The sequence below is a fragment of the Haliotis rubra genome, unplaced genomic scaffold, assembly GCF_003918875.1.
Source record: "Haliotis rubra isolate DU_JTF1 unplaced genomic scaffold, ASM391887v1 Scf207, whole genome shotgun sequence".
NCBI classification, from domain to species: domain Eukaryota; kingdom Metazoa; phylum Mollusca; class Gastropoda; order Lepetellida; family Haliotidae; genus Haliotis; species Haliotis rubra.
Genome location: NW_025766081.1, coordinates 945,850 through 965,693, shown reverse-complemented (window position 1 = coordinate 965,693; position 19,844 = coordinate 945,850). Strand labels below are relative to the sequence as shown.

At 42.0% G+C, this 19,844-nt stretch overlaps 1 protein-coding gene across 1 annotated transcript in view; it reads right to left on the bottom strand.

Annotated features, from left to right (window-relative positions):
* LOC124276215 overlaps positions 1 to 17,125 on the bottom strand; it is a 36,506-nt gene extending 19,381 nt beyond the window's left edge. Inside the window, exon 1 of the mRNA XM_046711876.1 lies at positions 15,574 to 17,125. Coding sequence (XP_046567832.1) covers positions 15,574 to 16,657 — 1,084 coding nt within the window. The 5' untranslated portion in view covers positions 16,658 to 17,125. The remainder of the gene's footprint in view (positions 1 to 15,573) is intronic.
* Positions 17,126 to 19,844: the final 2,719 nt, after the last annotated feature.

The following is a 19,844-nucleotide window of genomic DNA, read 5'->3' as shown; positions in this document are numbered from 1 at the left end:
ACATACCATACTGGACAGAAATAGTTAGGGATATATGTAAATTTTGAAATTATGAATAATGATCTATTTATTCATTGACACACTGATAAAAAATAAATCATAAAAATACCAATATCCCTAACATATTTTGTCCAGTATATATATTTTGCTCGTAATCGTAGAATGGCAAGAAGTAGCCCAGAAACGTCGTGTTGTAATATCAAAGAAGTCGTAAATCCATACCACACGTTGTTAAGAGAGGTAATGCTGTAACAATAGAAATTACAAAGCGCTACAATTGTAAACTAACATATATGCATGTACAATGAAAGCACACTCACCCTGTAAAAATGTTTCAAAAGAAAATCCTTATTGCTCGTCAGTATTTACTACCGGTCTGGCTCTACACTCCGTTTACTTGTCTCAAAGTGGTTGTTACAAGATTCTGTTCATTAATGAATGGGGAAGGCTATTAATACTGCTACAAATATATCGCCGAGGTCATATGCTAATAGCCTGGGTCACCTCCTTGTGAGCATTGGGCGTAGGGTGCGGTATCACGAAATGTAACACGTAAGACTTTACATGGATATTTACTGCTGCCCACGCGGAAGTAAGCATTTGTTTCTGGTTTGAAATTCCAGCATACCTGTCGGGGTTAGACTCTTACACTTGTAGGAGAGGCAGTATATTCTTTGAACAGTAATTCTGACTAAGAGGTGATAGGTTGATGGCACAGCCAAATGTGGAGCACAGGATAAAGTGAGTGAGTGAGTGAGTGAGTGAGTTTTACCCGTCTTTTAGCATTAGTCCAGCAATATCACGGTGGGGACACCAGAAATGGGCTTCACACATTGTTCCCATGTGGAAATCGAACGCTGTAAACATTAGGTTACCCTATCCTACAGGATAAGACGATATTAATACATCTGTAATACATTTATGTGACAAAACCTTTTCCAAGTCTATAAGCAATCACTGCTAAATGCTCAGTCGATTGTACCATTCCATTGTTATTATAAGCATGTGTTTGTTGGTTTGGTTTGACTCGGCAAATATTACACTGTATGATGGGGGGCTGTCCGTAGATATTCGGTTTGCGACTCGACAAGCTGAGTGACTCGATTCACAATGAGCACAATGTTTGAAGCGGTGGGGTAGTCCCCGTGGTTAAATTGGCTCGTCACGCCGAAGACCGGCGTTCGAATCCCACTCACTCACAATGATGGAAGTCTGTTTCTGAGTTTGGACCGCCGTGATGATTGCTGAATATTGCTGGCAGAGCGTGCGAATCAATCAAATAAACTCATGCCAATAATGGTCAGTCAGTCAGTCAGATACAATGGCAGAGCTTGTGTTTATGAATCATTATCAAATAGATGATACCAGGTGTTCGCGAAAAGTTGACCTTGTCCTACCAAACCGGTGGCACCCTAAATCACGTGCATCCATCGTATACTAAGCGGTATTTGCATTTACTCGTACATATGGGACACAGGGCACATGAACTATAACGCAAATGTGACAAAACGCAGCCTGAGAAAGCATTACAGCCATGATCATTGCTATGAAGGCGTCTTTCCTCGTCTCCCAAGTCCAGATTGGAACAACGGCGTTGAAAACCAAAAATATATTGTTGTAAGCGAGTGAGTTAAGCTTTACGCCGCTGTTAGCAAAATTCCAGCAATATCACGGCGGGGGACACCAGAAATGGGCTTCACACATTGTACACACGAGGGGAATCGAACCCGGGTCTTCAGCGTGACGACTGAACGTTTTAACCACTAGGCTACCCCCGCCCCGTTGTTGTAACTCAGTATCTGGAAAGCATGTGTGTGCATCATGTATGTGGTGTTTCTTTCTTAGTTAGGTTGGTTGATTCGTGGTTTGTTTACTCTTTTGATTGTATAGGCATGGCTAACATGCATTTGACCTTGATAACTGAAATCAGACATGTATCTAATGATATCTCAATAATAATTTTGGTCAGTAGCATAATGACATTTAATCAAAAGTAAACAGCCCAGATCGTTAAAACAAGACAAAACAATTTTTAAACGTTAGTTTACACAGAGACACTTCGCACAGAAATAGCCTCTTCGTTATTGTTTATACGCACTAACATGAACTAACACTATAAATCCCACTTTGGTGTGAGGTACAGATGAGGCTTGTCTCTATCAACTGTACTTATCCAGCATTATATTTTGGAAGCATGCATCATCCCCACTCTGCCATATGCCGCAACTGTATTGAATATTGACAAGGCCAGTGAGTGAGTGAGGATTACATAACACGGCATGAGCAAATGTACAGCTATTCGCGGCGTGACAAATTCCAGAACTGGGTAAGAAGTAATGGAACAGACGTAACCATACCTGTATTCTGAGAATTCCTGACACACACAGAGATGACGCCCCCAAGTCGCAACCAGAGCTGTCTGAGTTTCATCATCATTGTAAACATGCCTCCCCCATTCAGACTTCAGGCTGTTTGTTTTGAATACTTGGAATATCAACGCCACAGAGTCGGTGCTAAATTCATTTGATAGTATAAAATTAGGAATTTTAAGAAGCAGGATTATGTGGATTTTATGGATTTTATGAATCCCGCAGCGTTACTGTGAGACAGCCGTTATGGCCAATGTATTATAAATTTTTATATATGGAAACAGTTTAATACATTATTATACATTATTTCACTTGTAGGCGTTTGTAAATAATTTGTGTAGCTCCAGATATATTAGTCATTATTGCTTTAATCGAAGGTACAATGAATACCTTTTTCGTGTAGAAAAATATATATCTACATACATGTATATAAAATTAATTGAATTTCCCCTTGACAATTGTGAGGTGACATTTGTATTTCAATATGGCACTGTCCATAGAGATACGCGTCAACCTGCTTGTAACACTATTTTGAAAATGATTTCTTGCTGGTGATTTGTGCAGGAAGACAGGTTTTGGGAATGACGTCACGTCAACTTAACGCCTCTGGGTTAAGATCTAGGAAGTGGGTTCATACCGCTTTGATCTATTAAACAGTTATGTGTGGGGACAGCACAGAGTGATGCAGGATGTGCAAATGTACCACTTTGGTGACACAAAGGGTTATAACCATGACGTAGATACGATTGCAGGATCCTGGCACTATAAGGTTGATAACCGGAGACAACCCACGATCACGGGCTCCTGACACTTCAGGGCTCATCATTAGGGTGAACACCTGATCATGTGATCCTGGCACTCGAGGAATGATAACCGGGGACAACCAACGATCACGAAAACTTGGCCCTCCAAGGTTTATCACCGTGAGGAATACATAATCATATGATCCAAGCACTCTAGGGTTAATCATATGGAGGAACACGTGATCATATGATCCCAACACCCCAGGGTTAATCATATGGAGGAACACGTAATCATATGATCCCAACACTCCAGGGTTAATCATATGGAGGAACACGTGATCATATGATTTCGACACTCCAGGGTTAATCATATTGAGGAACACGTGATCATATGATTTCGACACTCCAGGGTTAATCATAAGGAGGAACAGGTGATCATAATTATGATCCTGGCACACCAGGGTTCATAATCAGGGACAACCCACGATCAGGGGATCCTGGCGCTCCAGGGTTAATCACGTGGAGGATCACGTGATCATATGATCATTGCACTCCAGGGCTAATCAACAGGACCAACCCTCGATAGGGGGATCCTGGCCCACCAGTGATCATAATCGGGACATGTGTATACACCGTTGCTCTGATCCTTCAGAAAAGGTTACAGACTTCTTGGTACAGTATATATTAGTTCTCATTTACAATGAGTACATATACATCTTACGCATTCAATCTGAAAATTTAATAAAACCAGCTCAGGTATGTTAATAGCCCCCAATTCAACATCGCTCCTTCGCTATAATCATTTATTAATATCTAATTTGATTAAGCCCAAAGAAAATTGCACGTTATACAAAACTGATTTCATTCATTAAGATTCCATTTACCAATATCAGATTCCACAAAACCATCTTTGCATAGTCTCACAAGAGTAAATAAGTTAGTAAGTAAGTGACTTTAGTTTCGCTGCACTCAGCCATATATGGCGGTGCTCTGTAAGTAATCGAGTCTGGACCAGACAATCCAGTGATCAACGGCATGAGTATCGATTTACGCAATTGGGATCGTTTCTTTGTTGCTTAACGCCACACTAGGCAATATTCCAGGCATATGGCGGCGGTCTGTAATAATCGAGTCTGGACAAGACAACCCAGTGATCAACAGCATGGGCATAGATTGTGAGATACGATTACATGTGTCAACCAAGTCAGTGAGCCTGACCACCCGATCCCGTTAGTCGCCTCTTACGACAAGCATGGGTTACTGAAGATCAGTTCTAACCCGGATCTTCACGGGTCGACAAGAATAAGATAAGGAGACTTAAACATAAATTTTAATAACTATACGACAGTAGATAATTTGAAACAGTGTAATGATAAAAAAATAAAAAATAAAATAAAGATACTTGCTTTGCCATGTTACAACAGGTCAGTCGCTTTTTAACTTAAACATATTTCCATCATAATAATTTTATATTCACTATTTACATTTCTCCAGAAGACATTTTGACCGAAAATCTGAAAGGGCGGGTTCCCATTTCACTAACTGTGCTAATGAGGGTTATGATATCATCAGTATATGTACATATGGTAAACATTTACCCGCCGTCAGTCATGTACATTTGATACAGAGCTGCATTGGGCTTGTTTTTACAAATTACATTTCCGCTTTTCAGTCCATGTTGATTTCAGAGAATCTGATAGCAGTATGTGTACATTCCAAATTTAGCATCCCGTAATGACCGTTCCCAGGAACAACAATCCAACTTCCTCCGTACACTACACCAACTACAACCTAGAATTTCATAGGAAGTCAGATTAATGTAGATATAAATAGTAAAGTGTAGGGAAGGAACTGTTATTTACAAATGTCTACGTGACTTGTAAATAACGATGTCGGGGCATTGGGTGCTATGCAGGATATATCTACTTGCTTTATTGTTTGAGCTTAGTGATGCGGTCAGTGAGTGAGGGATGTGGGTTTAACTCCGCTCTGAACGACTTACACCACGACACGTCAGCTTTGGGTGGGAGGAAAGCCCGTTTTGTGCGGGGCATAGACGATGACATGTGTCAGCGAGCCTGGCCACCCGATCCCGTTAGTGGACAAGCATGGGTTACTGAACACTCACTGACTCACTGACTGACTCAATCACACACTCACTGACTCACTCACACACTCACTGACCCACCCATCCATTCACTCACGCAGTCACTCACTCACACACTCACTCACTGACTAACTGACTCATGACTGACTAATTGACTCACTGACTCACTCATATGTTCAATGGCGGCTAAACGTGAAACATACAAGAACGATGGTGATGTGATTGATACGAGTACCATAGTTTTCGACCTTACTTTGCATCGTTACGGCGACTGTTACGGCCTGGTAACGTTTTGGTAACGTTTGCAACTTCTTGGTTAACGCTAATCTTCAATATGAAAGCCCAATATGTTGCGGGACATAAATGTTTATCTGATGTAATCCACCAGCAAGGATGTGAGTAATTGTGGAAGGTCTTTATAAAATCTGTAGGCATAATTCTAGCAACAACGAGGCGGGGTATGGTGTGGTTGTACATATCAGGCAGTCTCACATCATCTTGAAATCCGGAAGAATTAGTCGGTGGTCAATGATACAAGTGAATTGTTTGGGGCTAAATCCATTTTGTTCATTTTCTTTAAAATTCGGGGTTGAATCGGACAGATGGATGGGTGGAGTGTCCCTCTGGGTGGGTGGGGCGTGCCTCTGGGTGGCTATTCCCCCTCGTCACCCCTGTTGGTAGGGCGTTCGCCGTCGTCTCCCTGTCCCTGTGGGTAGGTGAGGTGTTCGGCCGCTCTAATTACGTGTATGACCCATACAATAAACGACGTTGTCTGTTTAGGAAGTGTAAGGTCTGTTTAAAAGTCGAGCAATCTACACAGTCTCAATTTTAACCCTGTGAATTGTTCAGTTATCTAAAATACACAAATGCTTCTAATCTTGACAAATGGTATGTTTATACCGTGTGACTGACAAAGTGGATAACATTGAAGTGGTTTTATCAGCGTAATGTTATCAGGCACTGAGTAGAGGCGAAAAACTACCCGCACCCAGAACCGTGCCAAACATCGAATCCGTAAATATTTACTACTACTTTTCGATGATATCAGGAGTACCCGCTTTCGAGGAACACAATTCTATAACTGAAATAACTTTTATCAATTCAGTATTTTCATCCTAATTCACTATCATCAGCAATAAGATTAATGATACATATGCATATGTGTTACGTAATTAACACCTATAGTAACTGCAGTAAGGCTGGGCTAAGAGGCTAAGCATTCTACAGACTGTATAACAGGAATTGGAGGAAACTCGTCTTGGCAGTTTCTAATTTTGGGCACATGTACTTGGTAAACAGGGGGTAATGATATATTAATAATGATTGGAAGAAGGCAATAGGTATTCGTATGTTACAAAATGCGAATACTAAGGTATTCTCTACCCAGATGTTGAGGAGACTCGGAAAGCTAAATTCCCAGTACATGAAGTTCTCTCTAGCGTAGTGATCCTTGACAACAGTCCACGCCCTGAGGGACAAGGTGGCACATAAAGGGTCTGTAAATCTCGCGAGGCGCTACTTCCGGTACTAAACTGCTTCCCGGCTCCCTTTGCGCGCGCCAACCAGCGATATGCGAGACAGGGCCCAGTTTACTTCCGGTACCAGATTTCCTGTGACAAGCGTATGTTCAAGAAACAGTTCTGGTTCCAAATCACGCGACCACCAAATATGCCTTCACTAGACCGAACCAAGTGTACAACCATTCTTGGCTGTCACAGCTGTTGACAGTCGTAATAGGTGGCTAATTTTGGGATGGTTAGATCGGAAATTTGTTATTCCTGCAAGGAATATCGGTTACTGTCAACTGACAGCTATGAGAGCATTCGAAAATATATGAAACGTTGTTTGTCACCGGAAGTGCTAAGGTTCCGGGAAGTGTCGTGACTAGCCCACTCAGAGTCTGAGATCGCACCTCTCAATGCATTTCAGCTGGTTCTTACGACCAGCTTGGTTTGGGAGGACCTATTCTACCCTGGAACTGAAATATTGATGTTGCTGCGTAACGCACCACTCACCAATGTTCCAGCCAAATGACAGCGGTCTGTAAATAATCGAGTTTGGACCAGCCAATCCAGTGATTGACATCAAGAGCATCGATGCAAGCAATTGTGTCAGCGTCAACTTAGTCAGCGAGACTGACCACCCGATCCCGTTAGTCAGCTCTTACGAGGGGTTGCTGACAAAACATTTCTAAATAGAATCTTCAAGGGTAGGAAACACAAGGGGTCGAAGGATAGTACATGTAGTCATTGTAGATAATTACATCCATTGCTTGCCGGAGGAACCAGATGGACAAGTGTGACGCCGACAAGTACTCGGATTATACTATAGTGAGTGAGTGAGTCTAGTTTTACGCCGCACTCAGCAATAATCCAGCTATATGACGGCGGTCTGTATATAATCGAGTCTGGACCAGACAATCCAGTGATCAGCATCATGAACATCGATCGACGCAATTGGGATATAATGACATGTGTCAAACCAAGTCAGCGAGCCTGACCACCCGGCCGATCCCGTTAGTCGCCAAGTATGGGTTACTGAAAACTCGCCCACTCACACGCCCACTCACTTACTCACTTACTCACTCACTGACTGACTGACTGACTGACTGACTCACCCACCCACCCACCCACCCACTCACTGACTGACTCACTCACTCACTCACTCACTCACTCACTCACTCACTCACTCACTCACTCACTCATATGTTCAATGGCGGCTAGACATGAAACAATCAAGAAAGATGGTGATGATTGATACGAGTACCACAGTTGTGTTTTCGACCTTACCTTGCATCGTTACGGCGACTGTTACGGCCTGGTAACGTTTTGGTAACGTTTGCAATTTTTTGGTTAACGCTAATTTTCAATATGCTTTTATTTGTCCGCCAGTGTAGCATGATCGTATCCATACCATGTATCAAACATTATAGTGTGACGTACCTACTTGAATATACGATTGCACTCTTAGTCAATCAAACTGGTATACATGTCAACATGGATATCAGCTGGTGAGATAACGTATGCTTACACGTTACATATGTACTTAATAACATTCGGTTCCCAATTGCGCAGATGAATACTCATGCTGTTGATCACTGGATTGCCTGGTCCAGACTCGATTATTTACAGACCGCCCCCATATAGCTGGAATATTGCTGAGTGCGGCGTAAAACTAAACTCACTCACTCATCTTACGTGCGATTAAGACTGACAATATCTATTTCGAATATCTACATCTATATATAACTAGCTAACAGCATATTGCAAAAAATATATGTGGTGTGGAAATACATTTTACATACGTACGTGGTTAAAGAAACGTTGTGATTTCTAGCAGGAAACAAGAGTCCTTTGAAATGATATTACGTCGCACTTATATGTCATAATTTCCTTAAGCGATCTGTTTTAGTTTTTTTCGAGTGGGGTTCAATGACTGCCGCTATTGAAGTTGCGTTGCTAAATGTGTCCTGAAAGCCTGTATAGACTTCATTCAGCCTACAGCTGCCCCTCCCACCCCCAACCTCAACTGACACATCAAACACGATAAAATAGAATAAATATAAATAAGCAAACAAATGGACATTGTTCTGTAGTAATGTATTGTCAGTGAAACAATATGGCCAAACAAGGGTTGCGCATTGGTGCCAGGTTTCTGCAAGAATATAACACATTAAAAGTCAAGGAAGTCATCACTTGCTTGATAACGGTGTTAGTACCTACACCGAAACGTCGCACTCATTGCAAGAAAGAAGTTGACTATCCATAGAACTTGGTTTTCCTTCACCTATACAACTTCTAAAATGCCTCTCAAAGAAAGAATATTAAAAGTCAGTTCTCAAGAAACTTTGTACCTGTTCCCTCAAAACGTTTACACTTGTAAAGAATAGCAACCCCCAAAACAAAACAAAAAACAACAACAACAAACAAACAAGCCAAACAACCAAACAAATTGACGAGGTTTCAATTCAGGTATGAGATAAATTTTACTTGGAACCCACTGAATAAACATCAGGGGAGATATAAACTGACGTACACGAGAAAGTAAACACCAGGTGTGTTTTGGATTCAGCCGATACAGACGGGATTATGACTTCCCCGAAATGACCGATAGGCTGGGTGCGACGGCAGGCAGACGTCACTGTGTTGTCACTGCTCAGATGGAGAATGCGTAGGTGATGGCAATTTTGTGGGGTGGACACTTGTTATTTTTCCATTTCTGTGACTGTCAGATGTCTGTCCAGTCTGGATGACGTGTCTCACCGGTATGATGATGGTCTGCCTTGTTTTTATCTGCGACATTCCAGTGGCTAGTCCAAGTTCCTCTGCTGATAATTTTGGCATTTTGAAGTGTGCGTTTAACATGTATACCCCCTACAATCTCAGACAGCTGTGACAATTGCTGTTGGTGCATAACGTGACCGTGCGATTCAACGAAATCATGATTTTCATAATATCCTTCGCACAGCACTGTAATATTTGTGGTGTTTCTTTTTGCAACAAGTGCACAATGTTTCAAGTCACTACCAAAACACGTTTCGATAAACAATAAAATAATAATTTAACAAAAAATTTATAATAAATTTAAAAAATATAACGGAAGAAAAAATCAGATGAGTGAGTGAGTGAGTTTGGTTTTACGCCACTTTTGGCAATATCACAGCTGGGGACACCAGAAATGGGCTGCACACATTGTACAATCGAACCCGGGTCTTCAGCGTGACGAGCGAACGCTTTAACCACTACGCTACCCCACCGCCCCCCAAAAAGATGAAGTAAATAAAGAAAAGTAAACAAAAGGAAAAAAACAACATACAAAATAAGCATTAAATGCCCCAACATACCAAGCAACAACAACAGGTATGTACCTTTTTTTGTGTGTATCAGTCTATACTACTCACACTTTGCTAAGGATCACACAAATTCACAACTTTACTTAAATGTAGATTTATAATTTGAAACTGTATTCATTTAAAAGTAGATAAATAATAATATGGTAACCCTTCTTTATGCAAACAGCCACTTTAATTAACCTTATGCACTTGATACATGAGTAACCATAGAAATGGTTTTCATGGCACCAATCAACCATTTTGCAAATCATGGAACGAGACATTGACAACTACACAACACCAGTCAATAGCAGGTATGGGATCCACAAGATGCAGTGACATACTGAAACCTAGGACCCATGCTTAAAATAAGCTTGGATATTTAAACCAATTTAGACCGCACATCATAATTTTCTGTTGAATCAATGATCTAATCCTTAGCAAAGAGTGAATAGTATATTATAAACTGCAAATTTGGGAACATATTAAGGTAATGTGTATGAGTCCTCAAACCAGCGTTAGATGAAAACCGTTTGTGATTTCACCGAATCCGAATCAAAGTCATAAACATTTAGGGGCCACATTAGAAGACAGCAATAAAATGCTACCCTTCACACCACGTGATTCCAAAGACGAGGAATGCCTATCCCCCCAGTTGGTTGTCGGTTATTTCCGTGAAATCGTACAACGCCCATGACGCCTTGCTGGTAATCCCCTCATTAAAAACACGCACAGGAACGGCCACCGAAACGAACTTCCTCACATCTAGACTGGAGTTCTACCAAACTGACACACATTTAACATCAGGTCAAATCGAGTTGTGATAATTGTTTTGAATTTTAAGTGTGTTGATTCAACACGTTTAATAAGCAAGACGTATTCTAGTAATTTTAATAGCCTACATTAACTTACAGTACCACTGCGGAAGAGAGTGAGTCTCTCCTCAAATGCAGGCGTTGTGACAGGTGTGACAATGGAAAGTTCCGGCCAAAAGTTGAGGCAATCTGGACGTGCCATATTATTCTACACTAGTAGGATTCATATCCATGTACATTAATTAAGCACTACCTTAATCCAAGGGCAATTTAGCAAACTTTGGTCCAAACAGGTGAACATACCCTAGCATTGTGGAATGCAGGTATAAAGTGTAAGCACATGCTTACGATTTCTCAAAAGCTATGGGTTGCTTGTTCACGTACTCAAAAGCGCCAAAGACAGTGGTCTCTCTCTGCATTGCAGTTTTTTAACTGATATAGAAGACGACAGTAATATAAATTAACCTTTCTTGACATGGCAAGACGTAGGCCTCCAGAAAATACACAATGGCGATTGAAGGGCATGCGTGACGCAGTGATGTGTTGTGGCAACATCGGTGAAAGCTTCAACATTAACCATACGGTTATTTGTCGACATGTTAGGTAGCATTCTTGCATCAGTGAAGTAAAGGTTTGCCGAAGGCCTTCAAGACAGAGCCCATGATGACCGAGTCCTAACGTGTCTGGAAAGACGCAATCCCAGTACCCATGCTGACGGACTGCACCTACAAAGAGTGGGAGTGCAACTCTCAACCAGTATTATAAGAAATAGGTTCTGGTTTGTTGGTCTGAGGGAACGTCGTGAGACGTCACCTGTTAATTGATGAATACAACGTCTGTCCTGTTGCAGACTGCGAACAAACTGCAACTTGAGTGTGTGAGTATGGTTTTACGCCGTTTTTAGCAACATCACGGCTGGGGACACCGGAAATGAGCTTCACACATTGTACCCGGGTCTTCAGCGTGACGAGCGAACGCTTTAACCATTAGGCTACCACACCGCCCCTACTGCAACCTAAGGACATGGCATCGGGTTTATTGCTCTGACGAAAGTCGCACTAAGGCATATCACCCAGAAATGATCCAGCAGAACCATTTGGTGGTGACCCAGTGAGGGATGGGGTTGATGTGACTGCAAGTTGGACCTCAATGCAGTACATGGGACTCTCATTGGTCAAAGTCATCAACATGAAGTATTGGATACCGCCGTCGTGCCACATTCTGATAACCATCCCATGCCAGTCGCCCAATACTTATCAATAACAACGTTAAACCTCACCGTTCTCGAGCTGTCATTGCTCAGTTTCAGAACAACATCATCGAAACAGTACCCTGCCCCGCAAGGAGACACGATGAGAACCCCATCGAGGTTCTTGTTCGAGATCCTCGTGCTCAAGGTATGCAGGAATGAACTCAGGCAAAGAAATTAAAGAGAGACGATTCCGAATCTGATAATTCGCTTGATTGCCCATATGAGGAAGAGACCGGGCCTGGTGGTGAATACTGATGTAATCGCCAGTGGTGATTTATACAATCACAACACTTATTACCACAACTATGTATGACAGTCAGATTGGTGGCGTAGTCAGGGTGATCATACTCTCCGGAATGTTTATTCACGTTTTTGTGTATTCCTCTCAGATTGCAAGTAAATGGGTACCAAATTTCAAATCAATTTTTCTTTTTGTTTCAATCAGAGTAAAATATGTTACATTTTCAATTTTAATGCGCGGAATGTGGTATTAAAGCATATGCAACACGTAGTGTTTGGGTGTTTGATTAATGATCATGTGTATATATATTTATATATTCTGTAGGGTCAAGGTGGCAGACGAGGTGGGTCCTTACAGGTACGGAGCATGACTAATGACGTCATTCATTGGAGCCAGCTTTCTGTGTCGTACTGTATCTCGCTGGATCTGAACATCTATCTGATATATGCTTTTCACCCGTGGCCTATAGGTCAAAAGTCGCGACCCGATACAGATACAGGCGCCTTTGATCTTCATGTATCATTTGTCGGTATATTTTATCAAATGTCTCTGTTAATGTAGCTCTTGTGTCTGTAATTGAAGTCATCAGTTGCGTTTAAATAAAATATATATTAATAGATTAAAAGGTAATATATATTTATTAATCGTTCCGGTCGTTAATTGATGTCATATTTGCTTGGTTAACCAGTGGCCTTCAGTTTCGATATCTCCCTAGAAAACCATATGTGTCAGTAAGTTGAGATCTTGCCACCTAGTTTAGCCATTGTCTCTGTTAAGTATTTTTCGCCTTAATGTTCAAGTCTGACCATGATATGAGTGAGTGTGTGAGTTTAGTTTTACGCCGCACTCAGCAATATTCCAGCTATATGGAGGCGGTCTGTAAATAGTCGAGTCTGGACCAGATAATCCAGTGATCAACAGCATGAGCATCGATCTACGGAATTGGGATACGATGACATGTGTAAACCCATTCAGCCAGCCTGATCACCCGATCCCGTTAGTCGCCTCTTACAACAAGCATGGGCTACTAACCCGAATGTCCACGCATCTGACCATGATATACTAAAATGAGGAGCAAAAGTACGTTCAATGAATTTTGTTTTATGAACTAAAGAACATAATTATAGCATTTTTATATGTTCAAATCATATCCTATTTCAAAAATAGGACCATGTAAAATAATCCTTCCATAGCTGCATTTTTAGGAAATAATTCCAGTAACCTTTTAACTGAAAATCAACCATCTGATAACAGCAAGTGAGAGGTTGCACAAATGACACTCATGAACAAGGAGACACGAATATGAATACGCCAACCATAACCTTACAAAATATAAATGAAATAAAATATCAAATCTAATAAACAAATATTCTGTTCTACGTACAGAAATCCATGTAAGTTTTTCACTCACCCATTTTTTTATCGCTTCCCTGATTTTACCAGGGGAAGTGGGTGAGTATGGTTTTAAGCAAACTTTAGCAATACTCCAGCAATATCACGGCGTGGGACACCAGAAATGGGCTTCACATATTGTGCTCATGTGGTAAAGCGAACCCGGGTCTTCGGCGTGATGACCCAATAGGAAGTATAATGGTCATGATCGATATGCGTGAAATGTGCCATAAAAGGATAAATTTTAATTTACAAAACGATTCGAGCAATTTGGCTTTCAAAATCTATCTTGGCCTTAGATGACCACTCCATTCACGCCCCAGCCACTCATCTGACAATCTTAACCCTAAACTCCTAGAATGCGAGGACACGTCGATACCGACAAAAAATCCTTTGCTGTGAGCTAAAGGTACATGAGAAATATAACACAAGCTGTAAACAATACACATGAATGAAATCTTTGCGTGATACAGTTATTAACGCGCACTATCTCGTCTCCGCTGTCTACTTGAGGGGGCAAGGTTATCACACTGGGGCAGGGATGATCACTATAACAAAGTCCAGAAACAACAATCGGTAACAATCTCATGACCATTGTCAATGGAGCTGTAGTATGTCGGCACGTAGGCCTCGATTATCATTTCCCTGTTCATAGATTATTATTATTATCATAGGATATTTATATAGCGCACATATCCACACACTAGTGCATGCTCAAGGCGCTGTTATTTATTTTTATTTATTTATTTATTTATTTTTTTTTTATGGATAAATCCTGGTAATTTCGAATGGCCACTGATTTTCATACATACATGCATATATAATTTCCACTGCTGTGTCTTTGCTTTTAAGCAGTCGATCGAATATGTTTAGTCGGATATTCGAGAAGATTTGCAAGCATCCATTTCTGTATCGGTCAACCACATGAAAACCAGATATAAACATTAAAAACCGATATTAAACAAATGCTACTATTAATAGCTGCGATTGGTTCAGCACAAAATCTTAGCATTTGCTTACATATTATGAAGATGACGTGATCGGGGTTAGGGCATTAGTCAAAGGTCCTGGAGACAACCGAAAACAGTAATGACGCTGCATTTAACTTCATTTCAGCAATAACAGTGTTGGGAACACCATATAGTCTTCACACTTTGTAGCAACGATGGGAATCGAACCCATGCCTCCTAGTTGACGAGGGGCGGTGGGGTAGCCTAGTGGTTAAAGCGTTGGCTCGTCACGCCGAAGGCCCGGGTTCGATTCCCCACATGGGCACAATGTGTTAAGCCCATTTCTGGTGTCCCCCGCCGTGATATTGCTGGAATATTGCCAAAAGCGGCGTAAAACTGAACTCAGTCAGTCAGTCCTATTTGACGAGGGTAAGTTTAGGCATTTGCTTACATAAACCATTGTTTCAGACAAACACACACACACACACACACACACACACACACACACACACACACACACACACACACACACACACGCACACACACACACACGCACTCACACGCGCACACGCACACACGCACACACGCAGGCACACACACACACACACACACACACCAAAAAGACAAAAACAAAACAAAACCAAAAAAAACAAACAATTAACGCACTACGGCAGGGTAGCTCACAACAATCGCATATTTCCCCCCGAAGTTTCTGGTTCGAGTCCTCATATGGGTACAATTATTCGTGCTTTTTTCATGACTTGGTTGGACAATTTGAGGAAGTCAAGTAATTTTAATGATACAGGCCCGCTTACAATCTTATACTTCTACAGTTCATTCTCTGAAATCACTGCTTCGTCTGTAGTTTCTTACCTTGCATGGGCGGTACAGTATGATGACCATTCTTCCCCTTCCCATCTTCATTTGCTGGAGGTTTAACCACCGTCACATCCGGTCGGAGCCTTCTGATGGCGTCTTCAATGGTCTTGAGGTCGGTGATGCAAATTTTAGTGTCGTCTTTGGTGACGCTGAAGATGGGGATGGGCACGTCTATCTTATCTTTCACGATTTGAATATTTTCCAGTTCGTCTCGATCAAGTCCGAACGGTAAGCCATTGTTTGTTAACAGTTCCCGCACGCGTTTCTTATGACCATCAGGTCCGGACGGACCGACATAGGACGAAAGAGTATCTTTGACGCTGCTTCTTCGCCGTGGTATTGATGGAGTAGGAGCGAGACTCAGTCGACGATGCTTTGTGGACGACGGGATCACGGACTTCGCTGACGGCAAAGCGGCAACCGAATCACGACGTTTCTTCCCCGAGTCCATCAGATTTGTTAAGGACTGCTTCCTCTCTGCGGCATCCGGCAAATGCTTTGGAACTGGCGACAAACGTCTGCCTGGGATCGCATTGGCAGATGTCTTCCTTGCTCTTTGAACTGAAGTCTTCCTCTCTCTAGTTTTATCAGCAGGATCAATCTTAACGTTTCTTCCATTAGGAACACTTTCTGCAGATGACTCATTATTCGTTTGACCCTCGGTTCCATCAACTCTGTCACGATGGGAAATCCCTACTCCGTTGATTTCAACATTAGTCAACATATCGGTCTTCTTGTTCCCAAAAGTGGTTTTCGACAAGGAGACGAGTTTTTGGGGTGAAACTACAATGTTGAACTCAAGACCGGTTTTAAAGCTCTCCTCCATGCCCTCGTCAAGAGAATGTGTTTTGGTAAATTTACTCACGCACTTCGGTACAGCACCGATGTCGTCTGCTCCCTGAACAGTGATCACAGGTACAGCAATCCTACCGAGTCTTCTCGTCCGTAAGCTCTCGGATCGTTTTAGCAAGTGACGTGATTGAGATCGACCATCCTGCACTGAGCCCTCATAATTTCCGTCATCCGTCGCTATGCAAACATTCAGGTTGTCACCCTTACTTGTGTCAGCAGTTTCCATTTCTCTATCTCCAAGTAAACAGATTGCCAGACAAATCCATACGATCACCACGCTGTCTATATAAACGCAAGGTTAAGCCCGATAATACGCATTAGGCTCTTTCAATTTCCTGGAGTTAAGTATCACCGATTTGTCAAGGATAAAATCGTAAATCCAAACAAATTCTTTTGACAATTTAAATGGAAATAAATAGCTATGTCCGCAAGAATGGACTCATAAAACTAGTTTCCTGTATCTAAAAAATCACTTCAAATTCATCCACTTCTGCACCTCATTCGAGGAAAGAGATTAGACGGGAGCCACAATTCCGGTACAGGAGACGCCTGTCCTGAGTCTCGTACAAGACAAACCTTCCTCGCCAAGCAACGTTAAGTTCTCGACACGTCTTTCAATTCAATCACAGCTTGAACAATTCCTGGGCTATCAAATGTTGTTTTCTTCTAGCTGACTACCACCACGTGTTTACCTAGCCCCAGGATGTGTAGTGCAATCTCTCAAGGGTGATAACTCTAGGTCATTTCTACAGCCTATCAGTAGCTAACACACTTGGAATAGGTGTGATAAGGGCATCGTCAGATGACATGATAAACAATACGCATAGGTGACTCGGTGTTATTGCTACGTAGATTTAGTATGTGAAACAGCCTGCAGGAGTCATTCGCGTGACTCCTAAATAAGAAATGTGTTTTCCTTTCGAAGCCACTATATTCGGGAAATTCAAATTGACACTAATCAATGTATGAATTGTCACAATCCATCATCAAAACGGAAGGTCACGTGGGCAAATATGATGACGTCACAACCGGAAAATGGCGTCAGCTTATGGTACTGACGACATGTTGGGTGATAAGAAAAATCCCACACGCTGAGATGAAGGATAGCCCAGGACGAATCTATTCAGAGACAACCTCCATTAACAACTGAGTCGAGTCTGCCTTCAGCCTGTCTCGCTGTGACCGAGATTCACGGGTATAACATTGTATTTTCCAGAACCTATTTACCTCATACAAGTGAGTGAGTATAGTTTACGCCGCTTTTAGCAATATGTCACGGCGGGGGGACACCGGAAATGGCCTTCACACATGGGCTTCACACATTGCACCCATGTTGGGGATTGAACCCGGTCTGGCGAGTGAACCATTAGGTAACCCACCGCCCCATCTCATACAAGGCATTTGCAACGATAGTGAACTCCCTCAAGTCAGTACCAATGGATCAATTTTGAGACAAACTTTGACCTAAACTTAAACTGGCTTCAGAAAACCCCATTTCATCTAATTTCATACGCTATAATATCAACATTACTTAGCGGGTAATGTCTGACCCGCTTGTATTCAAATAGGAAAGACATATCAAGCGTTTTATCACTCACGTTTTAAATAGATCATTGATCATTTGGTTACCTGAGTACTTTTAATAAACGTAAATCTGTACCTTACATGAATTTGAATCACTGTTGAATATCCTTTACCCTGTAATTAGACACGTCACATAACTTTGACGGGTATGAGGTACCTGATCACTGTTGAATATGTTTTACCCTGTAAATGAGACACGCTACATGAACATTGACGGGAGTGAGGTACCCGATCACTGTTGAATATCTTTTACCCTGTAAGTAAAACACGCTACCTGAACTTTGACGGGAGTGAGGTACCCGATCACTGTTGAATATGCTTTACCCTGTAAGTGAGACACGCTACATGAACATTGACGGGAGCGGGGTACCCGATCACTGTTGAATATGTTTTACCCTGTGAGACACGCTACATGAACATTGACGGGAGTGAGGTACCTCATCACTGTTGAATATACTTTACCCTGGAAGGAAGACACGCTACATGAACTTTGGCGGGAGTGAAGTACCCGATCACTGTTGAATATAATTCACCCTGTAAGTGAAACACGCTACATGAACATTGACGGGAGTGAGGTACCCGATCACTGTTGAATATGCCTAACCCTGTAAGTGAGACACGCTACCTGAACATTGACGGGAGTGAGGTACCCGAACACTGTTGAATATAATTCACCCCGTAAGTGAATCACGCTACATGAACTTTAACGGGAGTGAGGTACCCGATCACTGTTGAATATAATTCACCCTGTAAGTGAGACACGCAATATGCATTTGACGGGCGTGAGGTACCCGATCACTGTTGAATATCTTTTACCCTGTAAGTGAGACACGCTACATGAACATTGACGGGAGTGAGGTACCCGATCACTGTTAAATACATATTATACCCTGTAAGTGAGACACGCTACATGAACATTGACGGGAGTGAGGTACCCGATCACTGTTGAATATGCCTAACCCTGTAAGTGAGACACGTTACCTGAACTCTGACGGGAGTGAGGTACCCGATTACTGTTGAATATAATTCACCCTGTAAGTGACACACGCTATATGAACTCTGACGGAAGTGAGGTACCCGATCACTGTTGAATATAATTCACCCTGTAAGTGACACACGCTACCTGAACTTTGACGGGAGTGAGGTACCCGATCACTGTTGAATATCTTTTACCCTGTAAGTGAGACACGCTACATGAACATTGACGGGAGTGAGGTACCCGATCACTGTTGAATATCTTTACACCCCCTGTAAGTGAGGGCGACGCTACATGAACATTGACGGGAGTGAGGTACCCGATCACTGTTGAATATCTTTTACCCTGTAAGTGAGACACGCTACATGAACATTGACGGGAGTGAGGTACCCGATCACTGTTGAATATCTTTTACCCTGTAAGTGAGGCACGCTACATGAACATTGACGGGTGTGAGGTACCCGATCACTGTTGAATATATTTTACCCTTTAAGTGATACACGCTACATGAACTCTGACGGGAGCGAAGTACCCGATCACTGTTGAATATGCTTTACACTGCAAGTGACACACGCTACATGAACTTTGACGGGAGTGAGGTACCTCCTCACTGTTGAATATGCTTTAGCCTGTACGTGAGACACGCTACATGAACTTTGCCGGAAGTGAGGTACCCGATCACTGTTGAATATAATTCACCCTGGAAGAAAGACACACAACATGAACTTTGACGGGAGTGAGGTACCTCAAAACTGATGAATATACTTTAACCTGTATGTAAGACACGTTTCATGAACTTTAACGGGTGTGAGCTATCTTATCACTGTGGAAGATATTTTACCTTCTAAGTAAG